Raw genomic sequence first — 12097 nt, forward strand, 5'->3', positions numbered from 1 at the left:
GTCTAGGGCAGCTGGGTCAGAATCCATGGCCTCCTCCTCCTCAAATGTGTCCTGATATCCAGAAGGCTTGGTCTCCTCTCCCTCAGACAAATCACTTCCTGGGTCAGGGCCGAGTCTCCCTCCTGCTCCCCTGAGCATTCCAGATTCTGACTCAGGTCTGCCTGTGTCTCTCGGCTGTCCAGACGGGGGCCATTATTCTCCGGGAAGAAGGGGTAAGCTGCTATCAGGTCAGGGGTCTCCCTTCTCCCAGGACCACAGACAACTCTGAAGGCCCGTGCGGGCCTTCTTAGAGCCACCGTCTGCAGTCAGTACTGGAAGGACCTCCTTAGCATTGGGTGAGGTGAGAACGCTTAGGTCATAAGCACGAATGAATGAGACCCTGACTTCTGGCTGAGACCGCAGCTGTGTGTTGTGGAGGTGGGAGGAAGCACCTTTGAGAAGCCCTTCATCTTCACAGGTGGGTGGGTTTTCCTGTGAAATAGCCCTGACAGAAAGTTTGGGTCCCAGTTCCGAGTCCAGGAGAAATCTAACCAGAGATGGGCTGGGTCAGCTGAAGGGGGGCAGCTTGGGCCCTGGCCCCATGAGGCAAAAAAGCTGCAGGAAAGAGGAGGAAAGAGAAAGGTTGGTGAGACAGGAAGGGGAGGCTTACCCAGATGGAGAGCAGCAACCGTCCCCAGCAAGAGAAGGGGCAGGAGCAGGGGGCCTATCTTTTTTTTTTTTTTGTAAGTTTTTTTTTAAGATTTTTATTTATTTATTGAGAGAGAGAGAGAACGGTAGAGAGAGAGCATGAGAGGGAGGAAGGTCAGAGGGAGAAGCAGACTCCCGGCTGAGCAGGGAGCCCGATGCGGGACTCGATCCCGGGGCTCCAGGATCATGACCTGAGCCGAAGGCAGTCGCTCAACGAACTGAGCCACCCAGGCGCCCAGGGGGGGCCTTTCATGTCCACTCAAGCTTGGGACAGGGACACATCTCCCCCTTCCCTCCGTGTGGGTGTCCTGTGTGTCTGCACAGCTCCCGGCACATAGGGGATGAAATGCTTGTTTAACCAGTTGATTACGGGGCAAAGTGTTGATTAGAGCACTGCTTCCTCCCCAGTGAACAGACCCTGAACTGGAGAATTAGGAAAAGGCTGTGGGATGTCAGCTCAGGTACAAAAGTCCCGTTTTCCCCGAAAGCCCCATCCCTGCTTCCTGGACGGCCCTTAGCTCAGACCCTTGCCCCTGCAGGAACAGGCCTGCTCTGAGTCAGGGCCACGTTCGTTCACACTAGGGAATGAGGGGAAAGGATGGTGGCCATAATAGTCCTGAGGACGGGCTTTGGAGGTGCAGGCCACGTTGGGTCAAGCACTCGCCTCCGAGAGTCTGAGGCCGCCACTCTCGGTGCTTCTGGCTGTTGGGCCCCAGAGGCAGCTCTTATACTGGGCTTCTGGGGAAGTGGGAAGAGGCCAGGATGATTGCCCCTGGCTGGGGTGGACAGCAGAGGAGCTGATAAGAAGAGTTTTGCTCAGTCCTCCCACCCTTGAGCTCGCTGTCCGCTGGGACTGCAGAGACCTATCTCCCGGGGCCCCCTTCTCATGTGGGTACCCAGACGCCCTGGTGTGCTCAAGAAGACCCCAGCTGACTACTGTCCAGGCATTATTACTGCCCCTAAAGTGCCCCAGTCTGAACAACACTCCCTAACCCCAGGAGCTGCCTTCCTCTGGCCAGTAACCCAGCTAATGAGGTGGGGAATCCCAGGGAGCTAGGAGACCACGTTGGGGCGGCAGGTAGGAGGCCCCCGGGAGGCTCAGCCCTCCTGAGCGCTTATCTAGACCAGGTCCTTTACATGCTTCACCTCCCTGAATCCTCACCTTCACCTCATTCCAAGAGAAGGTATGCTTATCCTTTCTTCACAGTTGTGAAAAATGAGATTCAGAGAGGGAAGGCAACTTGCCAAGGTTGCACAAGAAGTAGGAGAACTGGGATTTCTAAGTCTTTGTGGCTCAAAACACTTCTGTCTCTCTCTGACTCTCCGTCTCTGTCTCTGTCTGACTCTGGCCCTCTCTCTCCTTCACTTTCTTCCTTTCTCTCCCTCTCCGCTCCTTCTCCCTCTTTCTCATCTTTAATATGTGAAAGCTTTTATGCTCGTTCTTTTATGATGTGGCTCTAGATCAAGTTCTCAACCTTTGTACTCTTGCTCCTTCCGGTGAAATCATTCCTTGTTGGGGGGTGGGGGCAGTCCTGTGCATTGTAATAAGTTTAGTGGCATCCCTGGCCTCCATCCACCAGATGTCAGTAGCACCTCCCCCAGTTATGATGATCAAAAATGTCTCCCCACAGTCCCAAATGTCCTCTGGGTAGCTAAATTGCCCTGGCTGGGGGATCACTGATCTAGAACATGTAGAACATGCCATTTTGTCCAATCTCAAGCCATATCTTCTGGCCAGGAGGCAGCAGTTGCAATGGAAAACTTCATGCAGAGTCGTTCAGACACTCTGGGCCAGACTTCTCCCCACCCCCACTCCCCATCTCCCACCAGCTCTCTATCACCACCAAGGCCGGGACTAGGGGGACATGAGCAAGGCACTTGCCTCCATTGCAAAATTTAAGAGGGCACTAAAGAATTCAGTAGTCAAGAGAAACAATATTTTAATGTGATCTTTCTTAAAACTCAAGATACATGCAAAAAATCCACAATGAACAAAATAGCAAACTTTTAATCAATCAAGCTCCGGCCAAATTAACTGTAATCCAAGAAGAGGCCAGCAAGTGCTGAGCCCTGATTTTGCTGGGTATCCCCACCAAGAGCTAGAGGACTTGTTGGGCTGGGTGTCTCAACTCTGTGCCTTCCTAGCTGGGCAATGCATATTTGATTATTGGATTCCAGCCCAACCCTCCAGTACCCAGAGCACCAGACAGGTAGCCCAGAAGGTGAAAAGGCCTGGGTCCTCCCCTCCTCTGCTCTCTCAGGGGACCTACAAATGGAGAAATATCTGAGAGCTCATTTCTGCACCCAATTGCAGGGTAACGGTCTTGCCCCTTATCTCCCCAGCCCAACGGACTTGACTCTCGGCTTCTCTTCCTGATTCAGAGACTGGGGGCTGGGCCAATTCCAGGCCCCTAAAACCCAGTCTCCAGATTTTGAACTTGAGATCTCCCTAGTGGGAGGGCTAGACCCCCTCCCCATTTTTCTAACCCATCCTGGGGCCCAGACAGGGGTATCATTTCATCAGTGTTTGGGGTGACCAGTAAAGTCAGTTAGCACCATGATAAGTTTTACATGTGTCTTTTCATTGGAAAGTCCATTTCATAGGTGAGGGAATGGCATCTCAGAGAGCTTAAGACACAGCAAGTCAGAGACAGGCCTAAACCCAGGCCTTCGAGCCTCTCATCCACCCCACGCCTCCCTTCCCTCTGCCGCCTCTCATGGACCTCCCTTCTCTACAACTTGCCCCTCTCTGCATTCACCCCACTTTCTTTACACACAAACCCTGGGCAAAGACAGTGCATTAACTTTAGTGACCTCCTCACTGACCACAGTGAAGCTTGTCTGATTCCAAAATAATATTTTTGAAGGTCCACCACAGACCAAACACTATGTCTCATTAAGGCTTTTATCTCCACGATCCTACGTACTTAATTTTTACAATCATCCTGCAAATTAGGTATTGTCATCTCTAGCCTCCATATCTACTGCTCGAGCTCAGAGAGGTTAAATTACTTGCCCAAGTAGACACAACTAGTAAGAAGCGGCACGTGTGACCCTTGTCTGTCGGACTCCCACATCCTTGCTTTCTTTGATAGGCCCAACTGTGTTAGCCCCAGACATTCTGGCTAACATGTCCAGCATTCATGAGACTCCAATCCTCTGGCTTACTGTTAGCACTTGGATTCATAGGGGTTTCAAACACTGCCTCTTGTCTCAAGATTCAGCCCTGCCCCAAACCGTGCAGAGGGCGGGTCTCTCTGTCTTGAGGGGCAGTGTAGTGTGATTGTGTCCTGGAATCAAGAGTCCAAATGCAGCCCGTCTGTCATTCTGTTTTCTCATCCAAAAGCAGAGGCTCATAGCAGGACCTCCATCTAATGCGCCAAACTCCCAGAACAGTGCCTGACTCATGGGGTTGAGAGGTGGCCCTTGTCAGGAAGCCAGGCCTGGAACTGTGACCCCAGTCAACAAATGAGCACTGTGTGTTGATTGAGCTCCTGCTCTGTGCTTTGCAGAGTGTAACGAACTCCAGGGATTCCGTCCCAAAAATGCAAGTTAGCTTCAGAGAGCTTAGTTAACATTTTGTTGGAGATGAAAAAATGACACACAAACCCACACTTGGGGATGCAAGGCCAGTCCTCTTATTTCACTTTTTACTTTTATATGACTTTTCTTGTGGACATATAACATGCATCCTATAAAGTGGACTGGAGGGTGGGCTGCTCAGGAAATTTTCACAGAGTGAATGTACCCTTGGAGCCGTGCCCAGATCAAGACCCAGAATGTTTCCAGGAACCCAAATGCCTCTTTCATGGCTCCTTGACATGAATCCCCCACAGGGGATCTCCATGGACTGGAAGGCCCACTTCTGTCACAACACACAACCCCAGCAGAAGAGATCGGTGAGGACCAAGACCAAGTCCACTTACCACTTAGCGTAAAGCCTGGCACCTAGTAAATGCTTAATCAATGGGAAGTAGTGTTACTCTTTATTAGGTATATTGGAATATAGGGAAGCCATGCCTTCCCACAGCAGAATATAGTCTATGAGGACAAGGAGTGAAAGTTCTACTTAAGTGGCATCCTCCCCAGCACGCAGCCCAAGGCTGAACCCGGAAGAACATCCCAGAATTCCACTGTCTTTGAAGTCAGCAGACTGTCATAGAACAGCAGTTACAATGGGCTTCAGTCTGATTTCTATCTTTCTCAACTAACTGTGCAGCCTTGAGCAAGTGGCTTCCCCAGTCTGGGCCACACTCAAAAAATTCAGGTTCTTAATTTGCCTCTGGGATTCTAGAGCCCTATGTATTTGAGGAGTCCAGGAGGAAAAGGCACTTTAGGGCATTGACACCTTATTTTCTGCTCACCTCCTTGGTGGAGTGAGGATTTGGAATGCCTTCCTTCCCCACCTCTGACTGGGACTCCCTCCTGTCCCACTGGGTGGGAGTCCTATGTCCCAAGATGAACCCAAGGGTCAGGGAATGTGTCCTGCCTCTCCACAGTGCTCCATCCCTAGGTGACCCTGTCCTGGAAGCAGTCAGTGCTACCAGCCACAGGACCCTATGGTTGAAAGAACACACTCTGGAACAGATGGCCGAGTCACAACATTGGTCGCCTTTAGAGGTTCTGCCTTGGGCCGGTCTTTGCAAGGGCCATAACTTCTCTAAGCCTGGTTTTGTACAATGGGGTCATAATTAGCGATCACACAAGGTCACCTTTGCAAGGTGCCTGCCTCAGCTGGGGGTACTTCGTGGGTGTGCAATAAGCAGTAACAATTAGTAGATGTTGTTGTGCTTCTATTTCAAACAACTGTATGTTCCCGAATGGCCAGAAGCTGGGTCTTGTTTTCCCAGGTCTTAGAGAGAGTTGAACATGCTGTCTTCTATTGGGTTTCCCCAGAAACAGGCCCTGAGACAAGGATTTGAGAGCAAGTAGCTTATTTGGGAGGTGCAGGGACACTTGTAAGGAAGAGGAGAATTCAGATGGATGAGGGAAGACAGCCAATAACATGTGTGCTGCAAAGCCCGCTGCCTCAGGGGATACCTGGAAGTTGATCCCCCTGGGAAGCCCTGGGAAACAGTACCTAATACGTGCCTTAGAATCAGTCCACTTGAAGGGCAAGGGACCAGGGCACTCAGACTCCCAGTCCGTGTTGTGGACTGTTCCCAGGGACATGTTAATTTCCGGGCAGTTAAGGTGGCCACACTCTGTGGGAAGGAGAAAAGGCCCTTGGATGTGGAAATGCAAGCCCCGGACTTCGAGAGCCCACCCGGAATGAAAAAAACAGGTGGGGTCCTGAGAGCTCCTGCTATTCAGGTGCCAGGAACTGGGTGTCGTGTGAAAAGAGCTACCTGAGCCCATTCTTCCATCTTCAGGAAGGCCCCACGGACCCCACCCCATGCTCCAGCCTCCTTGTTATGAGAGACCGAGGCGTGGGGAGGGGGCGGTCATTGCTGGGCAGAAAGTTCATGGGTGGGGCTAAGCAGAGAGAATCAATGACCGGAGGAAAAAGAAGTCAGTTTCAGGAAAGCAGTTTTATTGCTGGGGGCTGGAAGCAGGGGCAGCAGGCAGGGGAGGGGAGGCAGCTACCCCGGAGGGGGCGGCTCTGGACTCCTGGCTGGGTCCAGCTCAGTAGGAACAGATGAAGGGGAGGCGCCTGTGGCAGCAAGTTACACGCCAACGACCTCCTGTGAAGGCAGAACAGGAAGGGACCTTCAGCCTCTGGTTTCCCCGCACTCAGCCCCAACAGGGCCTCCCTCGCCATCCCAGCCCACCCCTGCCTCCATGGAAAGGGAGTCTCAAGACTCAGCAGGCCCCTCCCCTGAAGGCACAGGCCCCTCCCAGCACCTCTTCTGTGAGCCCCTCCTACCCCCCCACCGCCCCCCACCCGGTCCCCAGGTCTTCCCATCCCTTGTCCCCACTCCCACCTCACCTTGGGTACACTGGGCCACACATCTGCCACCCCTGGCCTGGGGCTGGCCAGGAGCCCAGTATCCAAAGTTCCAGCGACTGCCATCAACCCACTGAAAGCATTTCCAGGGTCCCTAGAGGAGGCAGGAGAAGAGATGGGCGGGGGCGAAGGGACAGCAGAAAGGCAGAGCTGGAACTGTCCCACCCGGCCTTTGCCCTTGATCATCGGGCCGTGATGGACACTGTCCTGGTCAACTGCAGTGCTGATCCACAGTGATCATCACCATCACCTTCTATGCATGGCAGTGACACACTCATCCTTCTGGCCCGAACAAGAGGTAAGCAGGAGTTGCAACCCCATCCTAGAGATGCAGAAACAGGCTCACGGTCTCACCCAAGTCATACAGACAGAAGGTCAGAAGCTGAGCAAAATTTGGCCCCAAACGTCCTCACAATGAATCCTTGGCTCCTCCCAGTGCCTAGGCAGCCTCCTGGGCATCGTGCCCCAGTTGTCCGTCTGTCCCCAGTTCTTCGGAGGATCAGAGGGGAAGCACAGACAGAGCTGCAGCAAAGTGAGCCCTGCCTGAGGTCCAGGAGAGCTCCCCACTTAGAGCTGGGACCCCTCTTACCCAGCCTACGACCCTGCCTCCAATCCAGACTTGGCCCTGGTTGAGCCCTCCGACTGCGTACTGGATCTGTTGATTGAAGTGGAGGCTGTGGATGGAGACGAGGTTGCCCCGGTAGCACCTCTGGCAAATACACTGCAGGGCAGGGTAAAAGAGGAAGAATGGAGTGCCCTCCTCAAAGGAATTCATGTGACCTTAGTCTTGGGTCTCTAAATCTCCAAACTTCATCTTCTCCACCCCCCATGCCCACCTCCACAACCATTTGAAGGCTGGAGATCTGTTTCCACATGCCACTCCCCTCTGACCCCGACACCTGGGCGCACCCTAGCCCCTGCTTACGCCCCCAGGCTCTCCAGTGAGGCAAATAGTGATGCAGAGGCTGGAGACATCTGTCCCCGCCCCCACCCCAGGCCTCAGCCTCAGCCCCAAGACCACTCACCTGAGCTTGAGAAAATCTCCTGGGGCTCCTCACTAGGAGAAAGCGGGGACAGTTCTTGCACCCAGGGCTGTTCTCCAGTTTCACTGTGTCCTCTTCTTTGGGGCACTGAAAGTCCTTGTCCTCCTCATCCAGGGCTGAGGCAGACTCTACAGCCCCCTCCTCCTCAGGGGCATTTTCCCTTCCCGAGTACCCCTCCTCCTCTTCCTCCAGCAGCGTCAGCTCCCCCGGAGCGGCCTCCTTTGCCTCATTTTCTGAAATCTCCCCATCCTGAGGCACAGGCTCATCTCCTAAGAAGCTCTCAGAGTTGGACGTTACAGTCCCTGGCAGAGAGAAATTCCAAGCGTCCCTTCTTCACATCTACCCCTGTTTCTTCCCAGCACCATGGACAGCATCCACCTTGACCTGGGCAACCAAGAGGTTCCTCAAAAAATTAAAAATAGAGCTACTATTGCACTACTCGGTATTTACCCCGAAGACACAGATGTAGTGAAAAGAAGGGCCATATGCACCCCAATGTTCATGTCAGTAATAATAGAAGTCCGCAATAGCCAAACTGTGGAAAGAGCCGAGATGCCCTTCAACAGATGAATGGATAAAGAAGATGTGGTCCATATATACAATGGAATATTATTCAGCCATCAGAAAGGGTGAATACCCAACTTTTACATCAACAGGGATGGGACTGGAGGAGATTATGCTAAGTGAATTAAGTCAAGCAGAGAAAGTCAATTATCATATGGTTTCACTTACTTGTGGAACATAAGGAATAACGTGGAGGACATTAGGAGAAGGAAGGGAAAAATGAAGGGGAAGAAATCGGAGGGGGAAATGAACGATGAGAGACTTTGGACTCGAGGAAACAAACTGAGGGTTCTAGAGGGGAGGGGGGTGGGGGATAGGTTAGCCCGGTGATGGGTATTAAGGAGGGCAGGTACTGCATGGAGCACTGGGTGCTAGAGGCAAACAATGAGTCATGGAACACTACATCAAAAACTAGTGATGTACTGTATGGTGACTAACATAACAAAATAAAAAAATGTGGGCTCTATCTCAGGAAAAAGATATTGTTTAGACACTGGGTAAATAAAGATTGTTAATGACAAAACAAAAGAGAGGAACCTGGAACGGAGCCAACAGGAGGAGACCCCCCAACCTCCCATAAGAGCCCATGTTGTTAAGAGCAAGGACTTAGATTCAGGCAGCTGTGGGTTTGGGGACTGGTTCCATCACCTATTAGCTTTATTTTTTTGTTTGTGATATGAGTACACAATAGTACATACCTCATGGGGATGCTATGATGTTTAAAAGAGATAATGCATAGGAAATGCTTAGCATGATACACTCAGTGAGCTCAAAGTAGAAGGAAGCTATTATCATATTCATCATTGGTATTATGCAGAAAGGACAAAATCGAGAATGTCACAGTGGAACAGAGACCGCAGACACAGTTGCCCTGGGGAGTCCCTTCAACTCCTGGTTCTAGAGCCTCTCTGCTCCTCTGAGTGTGCAAAGATCCTGATGTAGGGGGAGGGCCACCGAAGGAGGCGGCTCTGTAGCTCCGACCCCATCTACTCTAGAAAGGAGCAAAGTGAAGAAAGAGAGACTGAAGGCCAAGGAGACTTACCCAGATGGAGAGTTGAAACTGCCCCAAATAAAAGAGCCAGAAGTAGGGGGACTTTCATCTTGGCTTTTGTTCTGCAATGAAGAACCCAGTTAGTCACACACACGCATGCACGCACACACGCACAACCCTTGGGAATGGGTGGAAAAAGAGAAGGCATGACTAGAAGTCCCTGAAACTCCAGGATGCTGGGAACCTGTCTGAATGGAGTGAGGCCAGACCACGACAGGTAGAGCTTTCCTGTGGATTTGCATGTGAAGAAGGGAATATTACCTTTATTGGTTTGTACTGAACGGACCCCTCAGAGTCTATGAAATAAGAGAGAACCGAGAACCAAGAACCAATGATTGTCGGCCTTCCCAGCAACGCATGGTCCTTAGATAGTGCTTCCCCGCCTCAAAGCTCTGAAAGCCACACACACTCCCATGTCCTCCACGCTCTTCCCTCCCCGGCCAAGGAGAGCTGTCATGTGCCTCAGAAGGAGTATGAAAGGCAGGGATGAGAAGAGAAGTCTCGCCCCTGCCAACCCCTGAAAGCCGCTACACACAGTCCCAGCCAGCCCTGCAGAACTTCTCAGCCCGGGCTGCGCGCCTCCCCGGAGGGTGAACACATGCCCGAAATCAGCTCCACCACGACAGGGAGAGCACTTACTTGCCCAGAGGTCTTCCTGGCTCCTGAGGAGTTCACAAAGCTCAGACTCTCCTCTCCATCCCTCAGTGACATTTTATAGAGGGGTCTTGGAGGAAGTTCCCCAGAGAAAGGAGGTTTTCCCCAGCCTGAAGGAAATGGGAGGGCTGATAAGAAGTGTTTCCTCACTTCCCTGGAGAGCCCACTCATCTGCTTCCAGATTCTCTCCTGCGACCCCTTTTAGGAGGCTGGGGGCCGTTCTGGGCCAGCCTTGAACCGGTGGTTCTTATCCTGGGCTGCACTTCAGAATCTCCCAGGGAGCTTTTCCAGAATACACAGTTCCTCTGCTTCCCTGATGGGAACGTGAACTGCCACAGGCATTTGGGAAATAAATCTGTCGATATCTATTAAGATTAAAGGTGTGCATGTCACTTGCTCAATTTCACTCTTCGGAGACGATCCTTTGGAAATAAAAGCACTTATAAGTAAGAACATTTTTACAAAGTTGCGTATTGCTTTCCCGTTTGTAAAAACAAAAGTCTCCATGAAAACAAGGAGCTGACTCTCCCCTGGATGGATAGGTGGTGAACAGAGGGGAGGGAAACAGGGCATTCCGGGCATGAGCAAAGGTGTAGTGAGGATGGAATTACCATGGCATCAGCAAAGGACAGTGTCCTTTCTTGCGTAACTAAAGTTAACAAAGTACACATTGGAAAGAGGTGGGGAAAACAGAGTACATCCCATCTTTTTTTTTTTTTAAGGTTTATTTATTTAGAGAGAGAGAAAGAGAGTGAGCAGAGGGAGGGACAGAAGGAGAGGGAAAGAGAGGGAGGGAAGCAGACTCCCCGCTGAGCACGGAGCCTGACATGGGGCTTGATCCCATGACCCAGAGATCACGACTGGAGCCAAAATCAAGAGCTGGTCGCTCAAACCACTGAGCCTCCCAGGCGCCCTGAGGACATCCCATCTTGAGCAAAGAATGGAGATATCCTTCCCCCCATGTCCACTGACTTAAGGAGACAGAATGCAGGAACCAAGGACATGACTCAAAAAACAGCGAAGACAAGGAGCTTTGAGCTGTATTCAGCCTCACCCCCGTCCCCAGGCCCCCCTGCAGGGCCACTTCGCCTGTTGGACAAAGCTATTACAGTGAGACAATGACAGGGTAGGGCCAATTCTCGGAGGCCAGTTGCTGCTCAGGCTCCCCAACCCTGAGGGAAGTCTCTCCTTTAAGTCATACAATCCAGGGTCTGAAATCCACAGCTTAGTGGCCCTAGAAATTCCATTTCGTCAACATCCACTGGGGGTTAGAGCAGCGGCTGAGAGCATGGGTTCGGGAGTCAGGACAGTCCAAGTCTGAATCTAGGGTCTACCACTTCATAGCTGTGTGACCCTGGACATGTTCCTTAACCTCTCTGTACCTCATTATCATTGTTGATAAAGTGGGGACAACTATCCCGACCTCATTGGGTCATCAGAAGGAACAAACGAGAGACAGTGTGTGGGTAGCGGACATGCTGTGAGCCACCCAGCCCCCTCACTGCCTTCTGGTTTCTGGAATCCCACTTCCTGTGAATCTTGGTGGGGGGTAGGCCTCTTGTTCTTGAAAAGAAAGTGCCACATAGATTCCCAGCCTCCCTTGCAGCACAGGCATATGACTAGGGCTCTATCGAATGGAGTATCCAATCTTGGCATCTGGAGCTCGTGACCAAGAAGTGGGGGCCAAGAAGACCTCTCTCTGGTGGTGCAAGGGTGTAGACCCAGTTCCTGGGTGGCAGTGTCCGCAGTGCTGGAGGGTGGTCCAGGGTCCAGGCCCTACGCTGCCACCCCAGGGTCTGAATCACAGCAGCAGCTGGGGCTTCCCCACACCATCCTATGGCCTGGTTTTGGCCCCTGGTTCTCTTCCTGCAATTTTATTGAACTATCTTGTTTCCTTTTAATAAATTCATTTTTCTGCTCAGATCCGCTGGGGGAGAGGTTTGTCTGCCTGCCACAGAGCCCTGACTGAGGCAGCATTTAGCACAAGAACTAGCATGTCGTCACTGCTCAGTAAACGACAGCTACTTGTGTTCATAGGTCTAGAAGTGATCAACGTCTCTGGGACTGACCCACATTAATCAAATTCTCAAGAGACTGATGTCTACATCTGGTGCCAGTGACATAAATTTAGGTTGACTTGAACCCACACGG

The 12097-nt window shown here is 51.7% G+C and overlaps 1 protein-coding gene across 1 annotated transcript; it reads right to left on the reverse strand.

Annotated features, from left to right (window-relative positions):
• Nucleotides 1–6212: 6212 nt before the first annotated feature.
• LOC113914998 (bone marrow proteoglycan-like) lies at nucleotides 6213–10051 on the reverse strand. The gene is made up of 6 exons (XM_027580645.1): nucleotides 9932–10051; nucleotides 9284–9354; nucleotides 7660–7979; nucleotides 7224–7355; nucleotides 6617–6728; nucleotides 6213–6371 (listed from the first exon to the last, which is right to left on the reverse strand). Exons 2-6 carry the CDS (start codon nucleotides 9339–9341, stop codon nucleotides 6313–6315), a joined length of 681 nt encoding a protein of 226 aa, XP_027436446.1. The 5' UTR covers nucleotides 9342–9354; nucleotides 9932–10051; the 3' UTR covers nucleotides 6213–6312.
• Nucleotides 10052–12097: the final 2046 nt, after the last annotated feature.

This window comes from Zalophus californianus, chromosome 11, assembly GCF_009762305.2.
Source record: "Zalophus californianus isolate mZalCal1 chromosome 11, mZalCal1.pri.v2, whole genome shotgun sequence".
NCBI classification, from domain to species: domain Eukaryota; kingdom Metazoa; phylum Chordata; class Mammalia; order Carnivora; family Otariidae; genus Zalophus; species Zalophus californianus.

Coding starts and splice junctions, on each gene's coding strand:
- LOC113914998 (XM_027580645.1), bottom strand. CDS start 9,341: ATGAAAGTCCCCCTACTTCTGGCTCTTTTATTTGGGGCAGTTTCAACT. Junction 7,980..9,283: donor AGTTTCAACTCTCCATCTGG/GTAAGTCTCCTT, acceptor TCTCTCTGCCAG/GGACTGTAACGTCCAACTCT. Junction 6,372..6,616: donor TGTGGCCCAGTGTACCCAAG/GTGAGGTGGGAG, acceptor CTGCCTTCACAG/GAGGTCGTTGGCGTGTAACT.